Source organism: Charadrius vociferus, unplaced genomic scaffold (genome assembly GCF_000708025.1).
Source record: "Charadrius vociferus isolate BGI_N301 unplaced genomic scaffold, ASM70802v2 scaffold233, whole genome shotgun sequence".
Lineage (NCBI taxonomy): Eukaryota > Metazoa > Chordata > Aves > Charadriiformes > Charadriidae > Charadrius > Charadrius vociferus.
The window spans coordinates 89210-111465 of record NW_009647741.1 but is presented as its reverse complement, the minus strand read 5'-3'; the positions used below and the strand labels follow the sequence as shown (position 1 = coordinate 111465).

The following is a 22256-nucleotide window of genomic DNA, read 5'->3' as shown; positions in this document are numbered from 1 at the left end:
CCCCCCCAAAAAAAAAAAAAACCAAAAGAAACAACTACCACCACCACCCTCCCAAAAAAAACCCCCACAATTTCTTCACTGTGCTGTTAAGTTTCAAATCTCACAAGATGTTGCATCATCAGATATGTAGCACATGCTGGTCTTCAGGAAAGTCACCTCCAGCTCTGATTTGCTCAGTAAAGGCAAAGGGTAGGGTTGCTGTCCCCTGGGCTCTGACACCAGGTATGGCTGGTGCTCTCCACTGGCACTACTCCTGCATGGTGCAGCACTGGCGAGTCCTGATCTCATCGCCTTCTGGGACCAGCCATCTACAGTTGTTTGCCAGCAGCACTGCTTCCTGATGTTTTTCAGAATATTGATTGGCATCAGTAGTTGCTGGGACTGGAAGCTGGTGCTGAGTTTGTTCAACACGCAGCTGATCCCTTTGGGTTTTTTGGCCCTGAGAAACCGAGTGTGCTCAATAGCAGCAACCCCACCTTGTGGAGGTGCTATGCAAAGTGCATTTTCTCTTTTTTCGTCTCTCAGATGTCCATACAGGACAGGCAAAAATGTCAGCTCTTCCAATACAGAGCTGGTGCAAAGGTACCTCTTTCCGAGGGGGATGGCTGAAGCTTTTTTCCTCTTACTCTATCCATGTAGGACTTTTTGGCTTGACATATCTGCCACCCCCAAGATTCCCCAACAAATGGTCAACTCCAGAGGATCTGTTCAACTCCTGTATGAAGATGTGGGGTATTCTGTCTCATGTTGTCTCCTCTTGGGTTTTATGTCCTATCAGCAAGGTCTTGTGGAGGCAGCTTAGATGGCTTCCAGGTCTCCTGTCTTAAGCCATCTGACAGCTGAAAGGGTTAATTGCTGTCACTTGGTTCCTGAAGTCAAGGATTATTTATGTCCTTACTTCATTGGAAGAAGTCATGGGAAGTGGTATCTTAAGAGGCTGCAAGTTAGAAGCCAGTTGAGAAGCTGAAGAGGACGAGGGAGTGAGCTTACTTTTTGGCTTTCCCTCTGTTTTCTTTGGTCAGCTCCTGGGACTGTGCACCTTTGTAGAGCTCCAGGAAACCATTTCACAGCTATCCTGGTGCAGTCCAGAAGACCACTAGTTGTGACTGGCTCTTCAGGGAGGTACAGTCTTCGGAGTTGCTTTCTTTTGTGGTACAATACGATCTTTCACTTCTCAACAGACTCTCCAGCCACATTCACTCTCTGGAGATCTTCCCTGCTGCCACAAAGAGGAAGCCACCTTTCTGTTCCCTCATGGGCCTCCCTCGTCTTTTAAGTTCCCTGTACATCCACAATTGCAGTCCATGTGGTCTTTTGAATAACCTCAGCCTGTGATTCATCCTTCTTTCCAATAACATCTTTGAACAGGAGCCCACACACTTATAATTCAGACTTTTGATATCAAGTGTTCTTCCTCAGTTTCCATAGGTCCATATCCTTTCAAAAAAGTCTCTTAGGCACTTTTGTCCACTGCTAGGGGATTGACAGCTTTAGCTGTTTCCACACACTGATGGTCAAAATAAGTAGTGGATTGTTCCCAGAACAGTGGTGAAACTGAGGGGAGAGGGAGGGTGGAAGTCCCTGCCATATCGGACTGTATTTCAGCGGGATGGGGGTGACCGTGGCAGTGGTGAACACTTCAGTTTGAGACATCTGCCTTGCAGCTGCTTGCACCTTCATCCCCCAAACACTGCAGCACCTCTGGAATTTTGTTGGCTCATAGAAAAAGGGCATCAGGACCCTCTGCCAGGTAACTAGTGATGAGGGGAAGTGCTCGGTTACCTGCTGTTACAGCATACATGGGAACTCACTAGAAGAAAGAAGGTTACATACTAGTTACTGGAGCTTTCTGCAAGGTATAGTCCACGTGTATGGTCATCTCCCACCTGCCTTTCTCCTCTCCCTCAGAATACTGCCTGGTATGGGTCTGCAGTGGACAGGAGGTGAAATGGCAGCACCCTTCACCCTGTAAGCCATGTACCAGGTAGGAGGAAGGGAGCAGCAGCAGCTAATCCTCTGCAGGTACTGCATGGGAAAGCTCCCTACTCTCAAATGATAGGGTACAAGTACACCACTGTACAAATGAATAGCACAATCGGGAGAAGTTGCTGCTAAGACTCTCTCTTCTCCAGGTGATCCAAGGCAACATCGATACTTACGACGTGGTCTTGAAAGATCTTCGGCCTCCCATTATTGCACGTTTTATCCGGGTGATTCCTGTGACGGAGATGCCGATGACTGTCTGTATGAGGGTGGAGCTCTATGGCTGTGTCTGGTATGGTAAGTAGCAATTTCCATGCCTGTCACTGGAAAGTAGTCCTAAACAACGCTGACTGGGACTCGCCTGCGTCCCCACGTATGCAGAGGGAATCCCAGGCCCACGGAACTGCTTCTGTTGGTCCACATCATAAATAAAAGGATCATATGGACAGAGATGATGGAAGGCTGCTGCTGCTGTATTTCTGAGGTATATGGCCTTCTTTTTTAGATGGTTTGGCATCCTATAGCATCCCTGAAGGAGGGACAATAGCGGCTCCTGGCTTCCCCATCGTTTATCTGAATGACTCGACCTATGATGGCTACCAGGAGCGCAGGTGGGAGAAGTCGTCCTGTTCTCTCTCGGTCACTGTGCAAATTATCTCTTCTTTCCTACTTACCTTGTCACTAGCATCATGTATCCTAAACACTTCTTTGAGATCTCCAGAGCTGCGAGCTGGCCTCTTGGTTCTCCAAAGCATCGTAGCTTCATTATTCCAGGCCCTTTGACACGTTGTTAGTTGCTCTTTTAAAGGAGGGCGTGGGCTCAGGATGCATCAGATTCATTTCCTCCAGCTGACAAAGGCTGGCAGGGAAGAAATATTTTTTTTTTTTTTTGTTACTGGAAGTACTTGTTGCTGCTTTTCAAAGAGAAGAGCGTGTCCTTATGCAGCTAAGTGCTGTCTTTGTTCATAGCTTCTGTCTTTACGTGATGTGATGACACAGTTCTGATGTGTCTGCCTTAAAGCCCTCATTGCTCTTAGTCTGTAATTGTGGCCGTATTCATTGCACTGGATTCTTTGTTGGTTCAGGTATAGCCTTAGATTGTTATTGATACTGCAGATCCTAAGGTGCTGCTACTCTTCTATTGCCCCAGATTGGAGTGGGTGAGCTGGCTGGACCTTTACCTGTGCCGTCCCAGTGTCCCTGGAACAGATGAAGGTCCTTCCCCTCTTCATTGCCTTTGTTGCTTCTGCAGTTCGATATCTGAAGTGCATTCCCTAGCAGACTGCATCTTAAACTGTTGCAGGAGGTCTCCAGGGTAAACTGGGCATCCGAGAAAGTGCGCAACACCTGAACTCTAGGCCTGCACTTGATACCTGTGAGCTTCTGGACAGATTTGAAATATTGTTTTTGAAAACAAAGCTCTGATGGACTTGAAACAACTTGGAAAACTGCATCACTCCCTGTGAGAAGCTCCAGGTCAGCAGAGGCACCGCTGCCAATGTGCTATGAGAGGAAGGTGGCTGGTTACTCACTGTAAAGATTTCTTGGGTATGATGCTTTTCCAATTTGGAGTAAAAAAAACCTAAAGTAACTGGATTTTGACAGCTAATTACAAGGTCTGTTAATTTTTCGTATCACTGACATCAGTTAGGTAGGGTCTCATGTTATTGACATTTTGAGGTGTCTCTGTTTTACCCAATAGTTGACTCTCATGGAAGGAGAGCTCATTAAGAGTCTGTATCTGAAATGTTAAATAACTAGCTGAACTTTCAGACATTTAGTGTGACCACTTTCTTTGCTATAAATACATATTTGAGTGTGTTTCAGTGGCTTGAAACCTCAGACAAACCTGGGCATGGGTATCCTCTTGAGGCAGCATATCCCTGCCTGTGCAGGAATGTGCTTAGTAAGTGATCTGACGGTGTCTCTCCAGTGACCTGGTGTCATCCATTGACTTAAGATGCTTTTATTATATGTCCTGTTTCAGTTGTCATTCGCTTCCTGAAAATTTTTACTGTTGCCCATAATTTTTTTTTTATGCTTAGAGGTGATTTTTGTAAACTTATTTGTGTTCTGTCATGCTGGAGTTTAAAATAATGGGGTGGAAAGTACATTCTTCATGCTTGTAGGATGTTGCAAGATACTGAGTAGCAATGTCTTTATATGTTAATAGCTGATGCTTTCAAGCTGCATTGATGTAGTAGTGATTGGATATTAAAAAAAAAAGGCTTTTATGTGCAGAAAGATACAGGTGTTAACACTTGGCTGTCCAGCCCTAACTTAGGAAGTCGGGTCTGCTGGGGAGTGTTGGGGAGCTAAAGATGTAAGCACAAAACCCAACGTGCTAAGCGAGGACTCTTTCAAGCTACTTAACCTCTAGGTCATGTGCCTGACTGGCCTGGAAGCAGGAGTCTGCTTCTTCCAGTTGTTAATCCTGTTTTGGAGTTCAAAGGCATGCATACCTGTGCGAATCCTAGTGACAGGAGAGCTCACCTGGAATGGACTTGCAGAGCATCTGCGTGTGTAGCAGCAGCCCAGCCCAGGCTGCAGCGACTGCCTGGAGGCAGCTGAATGAAGCAGGTCCAGGGAACAAGTTCAGGCACTAATACAGCTGAGCTGTTTGCACTTTCCCTGCTATAGGACAAGGGACACGGCAGGGGTGGCTCCCAGAAGGCAGGTGAGTCAGGAGTGTGCCACATCTGGCATCTTCTACTCTGGGACAGTGCTGGAAAACTGTATAGTGGGCTCTGCGCTCTCAGATAGGAAATGGAATGAGGCAGGGTCCTGGGCGGAGTCTGATCAGCCTGGGACAGAGCCGATAATGCTGTCCTCTTGCACAGGGAACAATCCCAAAACAACCCCAGTTACAACTGGCTGTGGCTGGGTGAGCTGCCCATGGTCTCGCTGCTGTTTCCTGCTTTTCTCTGCCTGCCTGCAAACTTTCCTTACTGGTCTCCCCTGGGACAGGATGGAGCAGTGTTCCTCCCATGCAGCTCCATGCTGCAATTAAAGCTGTTTGGAGAGCATACAGTGTCATGTTCTGTAGTCTCAGTTTTCGTTCAAGAGGCTCTGCTTGTAGCTTGGCTTTGCTCTCAGTGCTTGATATCAATGCAAAAACTTCTGCCTTTTCCCAAGCAGGGAAAGATTTTACAAGCCCAGCATGAAGAAAATAAAGGTGAAGTTGCATAAGAACAGGGAATGAGTTGTTGTCCAGATGGGTTAAGAGTAAATAAACTAATGTTTTCCTGGTACCAGTTGAAGGACCCATGTGCTTTCACATTTGAGCTCTCCTAACTGGTGTTCTGCCTAACTGTTGGTTCTTTCTTGCTAGGCACTTGTACGGTGGTCTGGGCCAGCTGACGGATGGTGTGCTAGGACTGGATGATTTCACACAGAGCCACCAGTACCGTGTGTGGCCAGGCTATGACTATGTTGGCTGGAAGAATGAGAGCTTCAGCACGGGCTCTGTTGAAATGGAGTTCCAGTTTGACCGACCACGGAACTTCACCTCCATGAAGGTAGTCAGCGTTGTCCCTCTCCAGCAGCCTGTGGCTGGCTTTGGGTCTGGGTGCTTCCAGATTGCCCCTTTGCATCCCCTTCCCAAAGCAGGAGGATACAAGGTACCTGACAGCAGTCCACTGTAGGCAGAATTTGGGCAGGAGGTGTCCCAGGTTTGCCAATATAGAAAGGTGAATCAGAGGAGCACTTGCCTCTCCAGAACTCATAGAATCACAGAATGGTTTGGGTTGGAAAGGATCTCAAAGATCACGTAGTTCCAACCCCCCTGCCCTGGGCAGGGCCACCTCCCACCAGCCCAGGTTGCTCCAAGCCCCTTCCAACCTGGCCTTGAACACCTCCAGGGATGGGGCAGCCACAGCTTCTCAGGGCAACCTGCCCCAGGGGCTCACCACCCTCACAGGCAAACATTTCTTCCTAATATCTCATCTAAATCTCCCCTCTTTCAGTTTGAAACCATTACACCTTGTCCTGTCACTACATGTCCTTGGAAAAAGTCCTTCCTAGCTCTCCTGGAGCCCCTTTAGGGACTGGAAGGCCGCAATGAGGTCTCCCCGGAGCCTTCTCTTCTCCAGGCTGAACAACCCGACTCTCTCAGCCTGTCTTCCCAGCAGAGGGGCTCCAGCCCTTATATCTTTGTGACCTCCTCTGGACGAGCTCCAACAGGACTACGTCCTTCTGACGTTGAGGGCTCCAGAGGTGGACACAATATTCCAGGTGGGGTCTCGTCAGAGGTGAGCAGAGGGGCAGAATCCCCTCCCTCGCCCTGCTGGCCATGCTGCTGGGGATGCAGCCCAGGATGCTGGTGGCTTTCTGGGCTGCCAGCGCATGTTGCCAGTTCATGGTAAGCTTCTCCTCCACCAACACCCCCAAGTCCTCAGGGCTGCTCTCAATCCATTCTTGACCCAGCCTGGATTTCTGCTTGGGATTGCCCCAGCCCCACATGCAGGACCCTGCACTTGACCTTGTTGAACTTTGTGAGGTTTGCACGGGCCCACTTCTCAGTCTATCCAGGTCCCTCTGGATCCCTTCCTTCCAGCGCATCACTCTCCTTTCAGAATTTGGCTTAAAGGAATAAAGAGCGCACACCTCAGGCAGTGGTTAGGCGGCTGAGATGGATTTAGGATGTAGGCTACTTACTGTCTGGGGCTGCCTGACCCTTGAAGTGGTAAAGGAATGGGGTTGTGCTTCCATTTTGACCAAAAATTTCTCTGGATGCCTCAATCTTTGCTTGTGCTGTGGGAAACTGCTTAAACACACAGGAGAAGGACGAACTGAACTTGGAGTTGGTAGTAAACAGCAGAAGCTTTTAAAAAGGATTGGTGGCTTTTCTTGTAGAGATTTCAAATGAAGGAGAACCCACCACATCCTTAAGTAAATTATTTTGGTGGTTACTTACCCTAGTTTTATTTTGTCTATTTTTAACTTGCAACCGTTGGCTCTTTGCCTGCTTTTGCTGGCAAAAATAAAAGTCCTGCCTTCTCAGAAACTTTCCTGCTTCTATGCTGTGATTAAGCCCCTCTTAATTTTTGCTTCAGTAAACTGTGGGCTGAACTTCTCAATGCCCTCCCTGTGAGATCCAGGGTTGTTTCTGTAGCTATCTTCCAATCCTTTCTTTCTTTGCCAGTACTCTTTTAGAAGCATAGAAACTGGAACCGAATGCAGGCTTTCCATCAAACTGCATAAAAGAATTGGTTCCCCTTTCCTGCTTTTGGATGATTGTTCTTTGTTTATGAATCTTGTGATCATATTAGCCCTACTAGCCAACAGATAGGGAGCCAGTGTTCATTAAGACTTTGGTATCATGCTAAAAGTCAGTTTGAAGTTATTGGTGGTCCCAGATAAAAGTCCAGTGTAGAAAGCACCACTTAGATTTTGTTCCTGAGTTCACTACCCTGAAATGAGTCAGTTCTGAAAACTTCAGATTATTTTAGGAAACTTTGATTATTTTTTTTCCCCCACTTAATTTATTTTATTGCTAGTGATTCTGCTGTATCTTTCAGATCATTGAAAAAGGTAGCAAATAACCTTGAGCTAGGAATACGTTCCTGCTAGAAAAAACCCTACAGAAGAACAATTTCTGCCCTAAAATTTGTAAGATTTACTAGTTGATGCTTTTTAATCAAAGTAATATAATTTGTGAGTTCATACTATGCTGATCAGAGTCAGATGTTATAATGAGTAAATCAACTGCCTTATAGAAATATTGTAAATCATGTAAACACGGCCATCCTGATCAACCAAACTCGAACTCATAAAAATAGCTACTTTGTCTAGTATTTCATTATAAAGCTGTATTGATTAGCATAAATTATTCTTCATTCTTTATTGAATGCTGCCTGTTTCAGCTTTGCATTTATTTTGTACAGGCTAGGTGGTTTGTAAATGCTTTTTTGTATCTTCATACCTGTTAGCTTTATTCCAGTTTCCTGAGCTTGCCTGGTATCCAATGAAGTATTAAAAATAAACGTTAGCAAATATTGCAACCGCATTGCAAATTACTTAAGCTTGCATATTATAAAATTGGACATTAGTAGGCGGTGTTTGGAATAGAAAGTGTCTCTGTAGCAGTTCAAGATGTGAACGTATCCAACTCCGGTCCAAATATGGCCCAAATTGTATATTGCAGGCTTCAGGCTTTCCTGCCTTGTTATGGATGACTATTTCTCCTTATTGAATAACGTTGTCTAAGCTTCATCTGTTCCTAATTATATGCAAATACCCTTCTTTTGTCTTTTTACTGCTCATCAGGCCTGTCGTCCTCATTACTGCTTCACTGCTATTCACTGCAAGACCTCACAGAGGCCAAGCAATTAATAGGGTTCAAAGCTGCCCTTAGTTTGGAAACTGTTGTTGTCACAGTTGCTAATATTCCACCGTCATTAGGAAATAATTTCTAGAGTCCCTAGGGAGAGTGAGACCGCCGTGGCTATGAAAACGGAGTAGACTGAGGGATACCGAAGAGTTTAAGGGTCCCCTTATTCCTTCTGGTTCCTGCTCACTGGCCACAGTGCCAAAATACTGTGGGCTGGATCTTCAGGACTGCTTGGCAGAATTTAAACTGTCATGTTGGTTTGGTTAAAAAGGTACAGGGCAAGATCCGCATTGAAGAAAGAAAGTGGAACAGCATAAAGGATCCTTACAAGCCTTGTCCCTCTCTGCAGAGCCTGCTTCCTTGGAAGTGCTGGAGGCCTGGGAGAGTGCCAGGTGTTTGGTGTTGATGGATCTGCAGTGCCAAAAGCCAGGGAGACAGAGATGTCACTTTTATGCTGGGACCTCTTGGTTTGGGCACAACCCAAGAGCAGGAAGGGAGAAAGCTGCTACCAGCTCTTGGGAGGGTAAGACAAACCTCCCAAATACAGAGGTGTGAGGTCAGCCTGAAAGCAGTTTGTGAACTGCTTAGTCTGAAGTGGACCGTGTAGAGCTGTAACTCAGATGAGAGAGGATGCCTTTGTTTTAGTGAGATGGTAGCTTGACAGCATAGTGATTAGTGATTGCACTTTAAATTCCAGCATCATTAGCTACACCAGTGGCGCTGTTGGAGCGGGGCCAACCTGATGATGTACTGAGCCATCAGGAGAGGCTGATGGGTGCAGGCTTACATGATGCTGTAAAGAAAACCTAGATCCTCAGTTGTCTTCAAGGACTACCCAACAGCAGAAGAGCTGCTATGTGTCCGGGGCATATCTTCTCCAGCATGCACATACTGCTTGGTAATTTTTTTGGAAGAAATCAGCTTAGACTACAGATGCTGAAGGCTTTCTAGAAGAGGCTAGAGCCCACGTGTGGTTTGCTTTCCGCTCTTAGAATATATATTTGAAGAGAATTGGTCTGTGAGGCTTTAGATAAGTAAAGGGTTTGATTGATCTTTATATGGGCCTTCTGAAGGGCCTGCCCAAATTTGACCATTAACGTAGCTTTTGCAGGTAAAGTTAAGAGCTATTTCAGAATCACTTTTTGCACAAATGTTCTCATTGTGCACTATGAGTGGATGAAGCTATACTGGAACAAGTCACTCATTCTGGGGTAGGAGTATTCATACAGGGAGATATCAGAAATAGAAAATCTTCATGAACAGAAAATCCCTGAGGCTCGATTGAAGTTTCAGTAAGCCTTCCTCCAGTCGGATTGATCTGTTCTCTTCTTCCTAGGTGCATTGTAACAACATGTTTTCCAAGGGGGTGAAGATCTTCCAGAAGGTGGAGTGTCTGTTCAAACCACGCCTGATTGCAGACTGGGAGTCCGAACCTGTTGGGGTGGCAACTGTCTTAGATGACAAAAACCCCAGTGCTAGGTTTGTGACTGTCCCCCTCAATCAGCGTGTAGGTAAAGCCATACTTTGCCGCTTCTACTTTGCTGACACCTGGATGATGATGAGCGAGATTTCCTTCCAGTCAGGTGAGTATTCCTCCAAGTCAGGCAGATGTGGGGAAGCACAGAGAGCAAAAGAGATGGTGTGGAGGCACAGGACGTGGGGATAACACGAGTGTGGGATAACACTGTGGGGCTACACAATAGGAAGGAGGAGGTGGTAGAAGCACTGAGAGGTCAGGAAGGGCAATGAAGGTGCAAAAAGGTCCAGTCTGCAGTGGATGCTTTTCAGGCTGATACTGATGCACATGTGCAGAAGCACGACCAGTGCAACCAAAAATAGGACTGTAGAGCATGTCTTCTTTTTGAGACATGTGCCTGCTGCTTATGGGGTTTATTTTCACTCCTCTTTACCAAATATTTTGTTATGAATAATTGAAGTAATCTACAGATGATGATCAAGTTAATAGATTATGGAAAAAAAAAAAGAGGCTGACTTTTTTTTTTTCTCAAGTCTTAACTGTGATGCAGAAGTCAGGGCCGTGAGGTGCTTTAAAAGGCTCCAGAAGGGAATGGACAGGGTCTTTGAGAAAACTGCCAGCATTGATAGTGAAATGATCTGTCTGTAGCTCCCTAGTCGAAAGTCCCTAATGAGCTATGGTGAGAGGATGTTCCTGTGAAAGGAGCGCTCTGGTTGCAGCTTGCTGCTTACCTTGCTGACAGCAGCCCCTCCTGGCTGCCCTTCTTGTCACTCATGAAACTGGGAGGGCCCTGGGCTGCGATGACTGTTCTTACCATACTGAAGTGGAAAAAGGAAGCTCTTGCTGCAGCTCCCTCCGTCTGGCTGAGCTCAGGGAAGGGTCCTACACACACTGGCGGTTTGCTGTGGTCAGGAGGTGCACGCGGTGCAGCGGAGAGGCTCTTTCCTGTGGGTGTGCTGGGAAGTGCTGAGTGTGTCTCTGCTCACGCTGTTCATGACCTGCTGTGTGGGTCTCAGCCCGGTACTGCTGCGGGAGGCAGAAGGGGTGGTTGGGATTGCGCTGACCACTGGCAGGAGCAGGGAGGTGGTTGAACTGACCCTTTCCCTTCCTTTCCACAGACATGGAGAGCGTGAATCCTAATTTTGTTACGGTAGCCACGAGCACAACGGATCTCCTGGAAACAGAGTGCAACGTTACTGAGGGGACCTGGGGTGAGGATTTCTATCACGTAGCCATGCTAAGGGCTCAAGTGTTAGGAGCTTTCACAGTAACATCCTAGTTAACCTGGTCTCTCCTTCCATTTCTGGAGATCTGGGGTATGGCCCGGTTATTGCCCTCATGCACAGAGCTGCATTTTAGAGTCCTCTGAGCCTCAGCTACTTTGTCTTCCCTCAGCTGGCTGAGGCTCCCTCAGAGCAAGTGGGCTGAAGGCTTATGTGCAGCCAGTGGAACTCTGAAAACTGTCTGATCTATCATGGATCCATCGCAGGAATCTGTTCCAATGCTAAGAACAGTCTTTGATTGCAGAAGTCCTCTGCACAATTTTAACTATGAGCCTCCAAATTGAGAATTTCTGATGAGAGCAGAATGTGAACACAGCTAATGTTAATGCTCAGGAAGCTGCCTGAGGTCTTTTCTGTAGCAGGGACATGTAGGAAGGGACATGGTGGAAGTTAGCCAGCACAGATAACAACCTGTGCTTTGTTAACGCTAGATTCTTCTTCATACCTCTGTGATTGCAGAAACCACATCTTCTGTAACCAGCACCTGGATAGGAGAGAAAGCAGATGACTCCAATACCTCCATCCTCGTGGGTTGCCTTGTGGCTATTATTCTTCTGCTCCTGATGATTATAATCATTATTCTTTGGAAGCAGTATGTTCAAAAAAGGTTGGAAAAGGTAATACAATGGGGCTATTTTGCAGACACAAGTTCAGTATTAAGTATTAACCCTAATGATCTCGGAGTGGAAAGCACAGGGTTTCCCCAGCTCCATGGAACAGCTAAAACTCTGTTCCCACAGCAGGGGAGGATGCCAGTCCTGTCCAAGATGTTACTGGAAATTGCTGTGGTTGCAGCCAATACATTACTTAACAACTGAGCATCGCCTCAGCATTTTTTTCCTCTCTTTTGCAGGCCCCACGTCGAATCCTGGAGGAGGATGCCACAGTTCGCCTCTCCTTCTACAGCTACACCATTGCCAACAACCAGACGCAGATCCACCAGTCAAATCCCACCTATGAACGTGCTTTCCCACTGGATTTGGAATATCACCAGCCAGCTACGCTGCTCCAAAAGCTTCCAGAGCTCTCCCAAAGTGCAGAGGATTCAGGTAATGTAATCATCAGTCTCCATAAGTTACACATTTATTCTTTTATTATTTCCCTCAGATTTTAAAATGTGCCACTTCTCGGTGTCTAAACAATCTTCTGACTCCTGTGCAATACAAGACTAACCCAGAGACCTAAGACAATATTCTGGAGCTCTGAAACTTTTTAGCACTAACTTTGGCAGATGGAATACCAGGCCCACTAGAGGGTGGTGGCCTTTTATTGTTCTCTTTGAAGACTGTCTTTATACATTAGACAGGTCATCGTTTAGGAGCTGGTTTTAGCAATCACACATTGTTTGTCTCATCAGCCCCTCGGCAGTGGAGTTGCTGCCTGCAGCACTCCTGGGCTGTCCAGACTGGTGAAGACCTTTAGCACCTCTTCCTGCAGCAAGGGCTCTTTGAAATTGCCTTAGAAAAAGCGCAGGGAAATGCAGCAGAGTTGTCAGTGGTGCGCTGGCTTCCAGCCCCTGGGGAGCTTTTGGACGCATGCAGAAGGGAACGTTTCCAACAGCGTTTTGTACTCAGTGATGGCAGTGCCGATTAGTGAATGGAAGGGCAGTGCTGCATTCCTCAAGCACTGACAAGTTGCTAAGGTCCAGCCTTATACTACACAGGAAGATTGATTTGGATTGAGTGAGGATGTGAATTTGAAGCAGAACAAATGTTCTGTGTAGTTCTGACCATACAGGGAGTTAATTAGAAAGAGTTATCCCATTATATTTATGTGAATACGCTGTAAGAGGTAGTGTAGCATGCTAACAGAGTACCTGAAAAATGGAAACCTCGATAGTTCTTGTTGCAGAAGGGAATCCACAGCAAGTTTGATGTTGCTGACAACACCCCTGCGTCAGGTAAGGGAAACAGATCATATTTAGGATGAATCAGAAACAGGAAATCACTTCAGACTCATGCCTCCATGTCTGGGCAAGAACTTTACCTCTCATAACCGCATAGAGCAGGCAGCTGTTTAACATGGATTCATTGGCATCTCAGGTACTCTGGTGTCTGCAGAAGTGTGGCTTGTTCTGATTTAAGCCCTAGTTAAAACAAAGCAGAGTCTTCCACCTGGACGTACCTTGGTACAAGGTAGTAGGCGTGCAGCTAGGCTAAATTCCCAGAGGTCTGCAGGATTGAGGAGTGGAAGCCAGGCCATACTGGTTTTATGGGAGTGAGTGTGTCTGAGTCCACCTGTCTTTGGTTTTCCCTCAGTGTGCAGCGGGGACTATGCCGAGCCCGACCTGACCAAGTCCACTCCTCACCAAGGCTTTCAGAACAATGTTCCTCACTACGCTGAAACAGATATCGTCCACCTGCAAGGTGTGACTGGCAACAACATGTATGCAGTCCCAGCCCTCACTGTGGATTCACTTACCAAGAAGGACATCTCAGTGGGTGAATTCCCACGACAGCAGCTACGACTCAAGGAGAAGCTGGGAGAAGGACAGTTTGGAGAGGTACAGCCATTCTTTTCCATGCTTCCTCCAACAGAAAGGAGATGCATGGCACAGTAAAATTTCTGAGCTGCCTCTGTGGCAGTGCTTCATATTTGGGGACTGAGGGACCTGCATATGTGTATTTTATTTAATATGCGTCTTTGCTGTTGGGGAAAGCTGATGTCCCTTAGGATAGGCTTCCGAGAGCCCCATTCTCCACCTGTGAGGCTGCTGATGGTACCACATGAGTCTTTCTCAACAGATGAGCTTGCAAACTACTTCCGTTCGCTGTCTATATCCTCATTTATGACCCTATAGAAAAGGCCTGGGGGTGGGAATTGAGACTGTTTCGTGGTCATCCATGGATATCTCGACCATGCGGTAGTGGCTGTCACCCACCTTAAGGCATCTGAGTTTGAAAACTATAGCAGTGACTCCAGCCAAGACAGATTGATCCTAGCTGTAAAACCAGCTTTCCCGTTAACAAGTGGAGGGTTTGTTGGGACTCTGCACACTGGCCCAAGCAGAGACAGATGTTTCCCGAGCACTGTTGTGCCCTCACATATTCTCTAGCATTGCTGCTTGCTCAAGCCCCAGTTTGTGTCAGAAGCCTCAGGCAGCGTGATACATACATCTGTCATCTGCCAAGCTTTCTCTTTACTCCTTGTGCTGCTTTCGAACCGTGAATGTTTTTACCTTGCCTCTTCTTCTCTCCCTGCTTTGTTTCTGCACCATCGCTATGCTGCACCGAGTCTTTCCCTCATCTGCTCCCACTCTGCAACTGTCTCTTTCCTTCCCAGCTTTTGCTCATTGACAGCCTTAAATTCTACCTGGCTGCTACATTTTGGCAAAGGACAATGCATCACTGACTTCTTCCTTGACTGTGATGGGCCCGTCTTTATAGTTCCTCCCTTCTGACAGCACACCTTCAATACCCCAGCTCCTTCCCTGTCCCCCTCACTTTCTGGATCACTCAGTATATTGGAAAAGCGCTGACATATCCTCAACCTCTTCACCTGGCTGTCTGCAGTCCTGTCTGCTGTTGCTTGGATCCTGCCCTGTCTTGGGCTGTGCTCCAAAAGTGAAACAGAGAGGCCTTTTTCTCATTGTTTTGCTTCTGGTTTCTCCTTTCCTCTTGTTCCTGTCGTAATAACTGTCAAAGCTTTCTCCTCCTCCTCCTTTGTGTTGTCAAAGAGCAGCAGCCAGGCTCTCCACCTCCATTTTCTTTGGAGATTGATTCGGAGCCTGTTCCTTTCCTCACATCGCAGGCCCTTTCCCTTGCTTTTGCAAATGTGCGTATCACATTCTCCCTTCTATCCTTCTCACCTCCTTAGTCGGTACCAAACTGGTCATATGCTCTGCTCCACTTCTCTGATTTAGTGTGCAGTCTTGATTCTAGCAACGTGGCTCATTGCTGCTTTTTTTTTTTTCCTTCACCTCTCCACTCAGACCTTCCTTCTCTTTCAAGCTTTTTTTTTCTTCCTTGCTCCTAACCATCCACTCCCTGGACTCAGTGATGAATTACCTATGCTTGGAATATATCCCCTTAGCACCACGGCTCTCTTTCCTATTCCTAGTCTCATGACTGTACTTTCACCACAGCAGATTACATTCTCCATGTAACTGCAGCAGCATCTTTGTACCTTTTTCTCTTCTGTGGGTTTGTCCCATTTCTCTATGCTGTCTCCTTTTTCATGCTTGTCATGTAAGTTCTTGTGCTTTCTTCATATAAAATTCATTAAGATCCCATTACATTCCCCTCACTGCTCCAAATCTTTGACTGACACATCCAGTCTGTTCCGCTCCTGCAGTCCTTTTTCCTATCCTGCGCACTCAGGTCTGTGTGCTTTCCCCACCCCAGCATCTCTTGCCCAGTTCTCCAGTTGAATATGCGTTCTGATAAATTCTTAAGCCAAATGTCTTCTCAACTCCTTTCTTACACAGCAGTAATTTTATGTCTTTATTCATTCATTTATCTGAAGAAGCTTGGCATTCTGTGTACTCATCAGAGTATTCATCTCTGGGTATATTCACAGGTGAGGTGTTCACGTCACACACACGGACACATGCACGTACACACACACTTTTTGTCCTTTTTTGGAATTGGAGAACTTTGCATAGCTGTCTGCAATAGCTAGCTGCTCCTCAGTTCAGTTTGAGCGATGACTGAAGCCGGGCTGCAGGACAGTTCTGTACACGTATGGCTGGTGTGATGTGCTGTACATGCCAAAACTCTGCAGCCGTGCTGTTCGCATGGACGTGTAAAGCAGGCAACTCCAGGCACAGTGGCCTTCCTGAACATCTCCAGTACTTGCTGGGCAAATTGGACTGCCCCAGTAATGTAGTGCACCAATCTGCACACATGCAGGAAATTCAGTGCATTGGGGACCTATCAGGCTGCAATCCACATCCGCTCCTACGCCATGGATGATACATAATGTATGTACACATTTTGTGCAGGATCTAGGGCCAACCTATGGGCTATTTCTGATCAGAACAGTGTCTCCTTCATTAGATCATTCACTTGCTCCTTCTGCCAGTGGTGACCAAGCTGATGACCTCAATGTGACATTATTTCCCTCTGGTTTTTGGCCTGTGCGTACTCATAGTTGCCTCTGCCTTCTGCCCTGCAGGTGCACCTTTGTGAAGCCGATGGCCTGCTGGAATTCCTGGGAGTCTCGTCTACGGAATTCACACACCAGCCAGTTCTTGTGGCAGTGAAAATGCTGAGATCAGATGTCAACAAAACAGCCAGGTAGGCGCATCTGCAATGCTGACCATCTGAGAAGGAAATCAAATAGTCTCCAAGCAACAGTTTCACATAGGTTAACCCTGGTGACTTCTGCGAGAGAGTGTCGTGTGTCTTTGGTGTATCTGTTTGTGTGAGGACAAGAACACAAGCAGGGAGTGGAGGACAGGAATAGACGTAACATCAAACTGAAATACTGCATTAATCCTGTTTGCTGGGGAAGGGGTCAACGTTGAACACAAGCACAGAAACAGCTTTCAAATCTGCTGTGTGCAGATGTGTCAATGGCTATGAACAGAGATTTGCTTACATGCTACTTCTGCTTTCCTTAGACAAAGGAATAATTTAGGATTCAAACGTGTGTTTTCTGTTTTACAAGAAATGATTTCCTGAAGGAGATCAAGATCATGTCACGGCTGAAGAACCCAAATATCATCCGGCTTCTGGGGGTGTGTGTGCGTGATGACCCACTGTGCATGATAACAGAGTACATGGAAAATGGAGACCTCAATCAGTTTCTGTCGCAGAGGGAGATCTACAGCAAATTTGCCATTTCAAACAATATTCCCTGCGTCAGGTAAGAGGAGCTGCCCTTTTTGGGACAAATCGGCAATATAGGGCTACCAGTTTAATCTGCTGTGCCTTCCAGATGGTGCCCTTCCGCAAGCCTGGCCATTGTCACAGCACATGCTGGGGACACGAGTCCCGCTTTGCATGGGAGGTTGTTCTTGAGGCCTCTGGAGGTCTGTGTTCCCGTGAAGTGTCCCTGACTGTGGGATGTTCTGGTCACGGTGACCATCTTAAATGTATTGTTTACTGATGTGACCATCTGCTTATGTTAGTGGGCTTGCCTCAAATATTTCATTAATATCAGAAGCCAGTTGCATTGCAGCAAGAATTTTGGGATGATGATCAAGAATGTCTCTTAGGCTTTTAAAAAGGTTCAGATGTTCTCTGGACGTCTGAAAAATATTATAAGGGGAGCTGAGTGTAGGAAAGATTTCATCAGCCAACAGAAGGAGAATATTTGGCAAAGAAAACCATTTTCTGTCAGTGGTGGCAGTCATCTCCCTCCTCTGTGGAAGGATTAAATCTAACATAAAAGCATCTCTGCTATTGCAGAAATCCTTTTCTCAGAGGAGAGACTAACGTGTATTCTGCTCGATAAAGAAGCCTGCAGTGATCAGAAATCACTGCATTGCTTAGCCTTTGGCATGTACCTCCCCAAAGGATTACATTTATTTATAGTTCAAGAAGGCAGTTAGGCAGAGCAAGTTCCATTGAAGGATGGGACGAGATGGCTGGGGCTTACCATGTCGAGACAACACCGGCGGTTCTGCCAGTGCTGGTCCGGGGTCCTGTTGGGGAGCATTAAATGAGTAGTCATGACACAGCAGGAACTATAGGATGGGAGAGGGTTTGCATCTGAGAAGAAACATGTTCCAGCACTCTCAGGTTTCCTGCCCTTTCTGCCTTCCTGAAACAGCTTTCACCTTTAGACTTGTGTTTTTTTCCTGGCCAAAGCCTCAAACTGTCATTTCTTCTTTGTCTCCTCCTCACTCGTCATCTGACTTCAGAACTGTCACTCCTTGTCATTCTTCCTTGGTTTCCATTACTTGGCTCTACCTCTAGTTTTTCTTCCTCTCCAGCTGATCTTTCAGCCTCTCCTTTTGTCCCTTCCAGCCCGATACAGTTTCACATTAAAGGAAGCCGGTATGACTAGCTCAGATATCTGTCTATATAGTTGTTTACTGATAGTGAAATGAATCCCTCTGCTAAAGAGTGCAGCTTGTCTCTGCCGGTGCCTGTGGGAGTGTGATTGACGGGGTAAGGTCCAGCCGTCCCACCCATCTCTCAAGCTCAATACTTGGCACACCAGATGTGGTCACCAGCCCTTTGCTGCAGAGGGGTTACACATATTTAAGTCCTTATGGCTCTTCGGTATTTGAAATGCATCTCCCTGCTGTCTCTCTGGCTATTTAGCAAATCGTGAAGATGAGTCTGCTGAGAGGTGTCTCCCGTCCTGCCCATCTGTGCAGAGCCGCACACATCAAGCCCTGCAGAGCTTGCTGAGTAGGGGGCAGGGGGCCGAAAGGTGCTGCTGGGAGCCCACCAGGCTGCAGGTGGGACAGCAGAGAATGGGCTGCTTGAATGGAAAGAGCAACAGCCACAGGGAGGGGGACAACTGCGGCTGAGCAGGGAGAAGGTAGGGTCTGGAGGCCATGCCCGCTCCTGTGTGAAGAGCCAGCAATCAGGTTAAAGTACACGGGGGTGGCAGAGTTCCTGATCTGTGGACACAACAGGTCCACCCAGCTCAGGAGAAACGTCGAGCCAACTGTGGGACTGGACCAAGTGTCCCCTAGCTGAGTTGTGGTGCGCACCATGCTGAAAGGCTGGGAGGGAGGTGGTGCCCAGACCCTCCTCCTGGCAGCGCTCTGTCAGGGGCTGCCGTTGAATCTCTGTAGCAGTCGGTTAGCTGTTGATTACGACAGACCCATCGGGTAGATTGGCATTAGATGCATTACATTATTGTAGTTTTAGATAACTTGGTAGTGCTTTTCTCATTGCCACCAGAACACAAAGAGGAGACTAAGGCTTTCTTTTTCTGAGCTTTATCAGAGACATACTAGCTGTGAAGAGTTTTAGGTTTGTTGTGACAAACGCTTGGTGAAGCATTTGAGCACGCACAGTGGGAAACAACCCGAGCATCACAGTGTAATAGTGTGTGAAGAATGATGAAAGTCAGATGGTCCAAATTCTGTCTGTGCATCGTGCAACTTTATTAATGTTATCTCCATTTTGCTAAGGGTGGAATTGAAATTATATTAGATGGAAAATGCATCTGTTTATATTTTCAGTAATATTAACCATATTAAAGCAAAGTAAGATCTCTTTAATGTTGAGTGACATACTTATATTAATGTAAGCATGCAATAGTGGCTGTATGTGAAATACCAAACTAAGCAGTTCTTTGGATAGGAGATTCTGAGATTGTACACCTCAATTTTTCATGTCTCTCTGCAAAAAGTTGGTGCTTTGATGCATAAACTCTTTGAAAATCTTGAGATTAACGCTTGATACTAAAAAAAGAATCTAAGGGATGTTAAATTCTAAGGGCCTTGAATTTCAGGGACAGCTTGTCTGGTCTTGCTGAGTCAGCTCAGGAACTTGGCTCATCCTGGCAGGTGGGGGGGATAATGCCCTGAAACTCGACTGTTTAGTTTCACTGTTACGGCACAAAAGAAAATGATGGGTCACTGTAGCACATCAAATGCAAGGTCAAGCAGTAGGAAACGTCAAGGAAGAGTTGAGTGTGGGGAACTCTACTGATATTTTTTTTCTTTCTGTTTTGTTTTCTTTTAATGCAGCTACTCTAACCTGCTGTACATGGCCACCCAGATTGCCTCTGGAATGAAGTATTTGGCATCTCTGAATTTCGTGCACAGAGATCTGGCAACTCGCAACTGTCTGGTGGGGAACAACTACACCATCAAGATTGCGGACTTTGGTATGAGCAGGAATCTTTACAGTGGAGATTACTACCGTATCCAGGGAAGAGCCGTACTGCCCATACGTTGGATGGCCTGGGAGCGCATCCTGCTGGTAGGGACTGCACAAACCCATTCTCTCTCCTTTCCTCTGATTTTTTTTTTTTTTTACAGTCCCCCCTGAAATGGTGACACGTGTATGTGTAACGGTCCTTATAGCATCAAAACATATGCTACAGATGGCCCCAGGTGAGATGTCCATTAGGTTGCGTTGGACATAACTCAGATCCTGGAAAAGGAGCATGTCCTTGTGGATACAGCACAGATAGTCTGGGGCATAATTTCTGTTCTGTGCCTGGCATTCAGGATTTTTTCCTGCTGGAAGCACAAGGAAATTGCCTTTATATTTTTATTTCCCCAGCTGTGAAGCTGAGAGGGACAGGGACAGAACTTCATGGGTTTGGAGTGCCAAGTCTGATTTTGAGGTGGGGATTTTGTTTCTTGTTTAAGAGTCCTGCTGTCTCCCCTTAGGAGATTGTTCAGCAGCCCAAACACATCCAGTCTGGAGGCAGTTCTTTAATATTCAGCCCCATATTTCTTTCTCAGACTAGTTGATGAGATCACCTGGTTATAGTTTCTTACAATTGCCTCTCCAAGTACCCAGAAAAATTGTAGTTATCTTTGCTATAAAGCCCTAAGCTTTTCTAAATTCACCCTATTTTCCTGGTTACAGCTGCATCTAAACTATTAATCACTCCCTTCTTCCTTGTGTGAACATCTTCTGAACATTTACAGACTACTTGGCTTGCCAGATAAGCCTGGGCAACCCAGGTTCTAGATGTTTTCTGCCCAAACGAGCCCTCGAGCCCCACGTTGTTTTCTGTTATTTTCTGAGCTCTCTTTAGCTTCTTTTTACTTCTTCAGAAACACATTGTTCCAAACACGGCCAGTTTGAGCACATTTTTCAGACAGAGAACAGGGACAGCAAGCAGACTGTCACCAACTTCTTACATGTGCAAAGATCAAAATTATCTTGGCCTTTCTCTAAGAGTCTGGAGTCTGCTTCGCCTCTGCCTTCACCCCGAGGGCTTTGCTTCCTGTTCAAAGGCTTTTCTGTGCTGCAGCGCTGTGTTTCGGGTGGAGGTAGGCAGCAGCTCTCCACCCTCCTGCCACAGTCCGTTTTCCTACTGCTGCAAATACAGACTTTCTCAGGAGGGACAGTAGTCTCTGGCTTTCTCCGAGACTTGCTCCCTGTTTCAAGAGGTTTCCCCGAGTGAAAGTTGCCCCTTCTTAGAACTGCCTCTTGGGTCCCACAGACACGCTCCCGCCCCACAGAGCAGCAATGTCCCACCTCAGTCCCTTTGTGCATTGCTGAGAGCAGGTCACCTGCTTTGCTGTCTCTTTTTCCCAGGTACGGATTCTGCACCCTCGTGTTTCGCTGCAGGGAGTGTAGACTGAGATGGGTTTATGCTGAATGTGTGCTGTGAGCAACCTGGGCTTACTACGTCCTTTCTGCTCGCAGGGCAAGTTCACCACAGCCAGTGATGTCTGGGCATTCGGGGTCACCCTCTGGGAGATGTTCATACTGTGTAAGGAGCAACCGTACAGCCTCCTCTCAGATGAGCAAGTCATTGAGAACACAGGAGAGTTCTTCCGGAGCCAGGGCAGGCAGGTAAGAAAGCAAACGTGACCGCTCCTTCCTTCACTTGACCTGGTGACATCCAAGTGGATCTCCATAGGGCCTTTCTACTGGCCTTACGTCATCTGCAGAATTCTCTGCTTCTATTGCTAATCTTTTCAAGCGTGTCCTGCCTCTCTTCCCCTTCCTCCAGACTCATTGCACCGGCTTTGCTTTCTTGGAGTCCCACTGGAAGAACCTCTTGGCCTTGTCCTGTGCTTGTTCCTTATAAGTCACTTCTATTTCAATCTGCCCTTGATGCACAGTCCTCCTCAGCTTTCCTGGGCTCTCCTACAAAACCCTTCTGCTCTTTTCCTTTTGTAAGGTCTCTCTCCCACTAGTGTTTTCTCTGAAAGACGAGGAAGCACTTACTGAGGTGGGGAAGGAGGAGTTGGCAGTGCCCAGGGTTAGATACTCACTGCAATATCTCCACGTAGGCTGAGGAGCCTTTGGCCATCTCTAGTTGCTGAAGGGCTTTTCTGTGTCGTTGTCCTCTCTTCTGAACTCCCAGGCAGGACTGTGCACTCCACTGCAGCGACCTTCAATAGATACCAGGGATGATGCAGGACTATCCAGCACCTCCGTACTGAGGGTCGCTGTACCCCAGTGGAGTGCCAGTTTGCTGTTCTCCCAAAATTCACCTTTAGCACCAAATAAGTTAAAGGATTAAGGGGAAGAAAATAATGGAAGGTTTTATTTACTGTCTCCTGAATACTCATGATTTGGTGAAGAGCCTGAAAGATGTATATTGAAATGAGGGGGGGGGGGGGGGTAATTTTGTGAAC

At 46.7% G+C, this 22256-nt stretch overlaps 1 protein-coding gene across 1 annotated transcript in view; it reads left to right on the top strand.

Annotated features, from left to right (window-relative positions):
• LOC104283780 (discoidin domain-containing receptor 2-like) overlaps nucleotides 1-22256 on the top strand; it is a 32975-nt gene that overhangs the window by 8881 nt on the left and 1838 nt on the right. Inside the window, exons 4-15 of the mRNA XM_009881998.1 lie at nucleotides 2133-2280; nucleotides 2489-2594; nucleotides 5315-5501; nucleotides 9651-9897; nucleotides 10910-11002; nucleotides 11534-11691; nucleotides 11928-12123; nucleotides 13333-13577; nucleotides 16190-16311; nucleotides 16685-16882; nucleotides 19674-19908; nucleotides 21316-21465. Coding sequence (XP_009880300.1) covers nucleotides 2133-2280; nucleotides 2489-2594; nucleotides 5315-5501; nucleotides 9651-9897; nucleotides 10910-11002; nucleotides 11534-11691; nucleotides 11928-12123; nucleotides 13333-13577; nucleotides 16190-16311; nucleotides 16685-16882; nucleotides 19674-19908; nucleotides 21316-21465 — 2085 coding nt within the window. The remainder of the gene's footprint in view (nucleotides 1-2132; nucleotides 2281-2488; nucleotides 2595-5314; nucleotides 5502-9650; nucleotides 9898-10909; nucleotides 11003-11533; nucleotides 11692-11927; nucleotides 12124-13332; nucleotides 13578-16189; nucleotides 16312-16684; nucleotides 16883-19673; nucleotides 19909-21315; nucleotides 21466-22256) is intronic.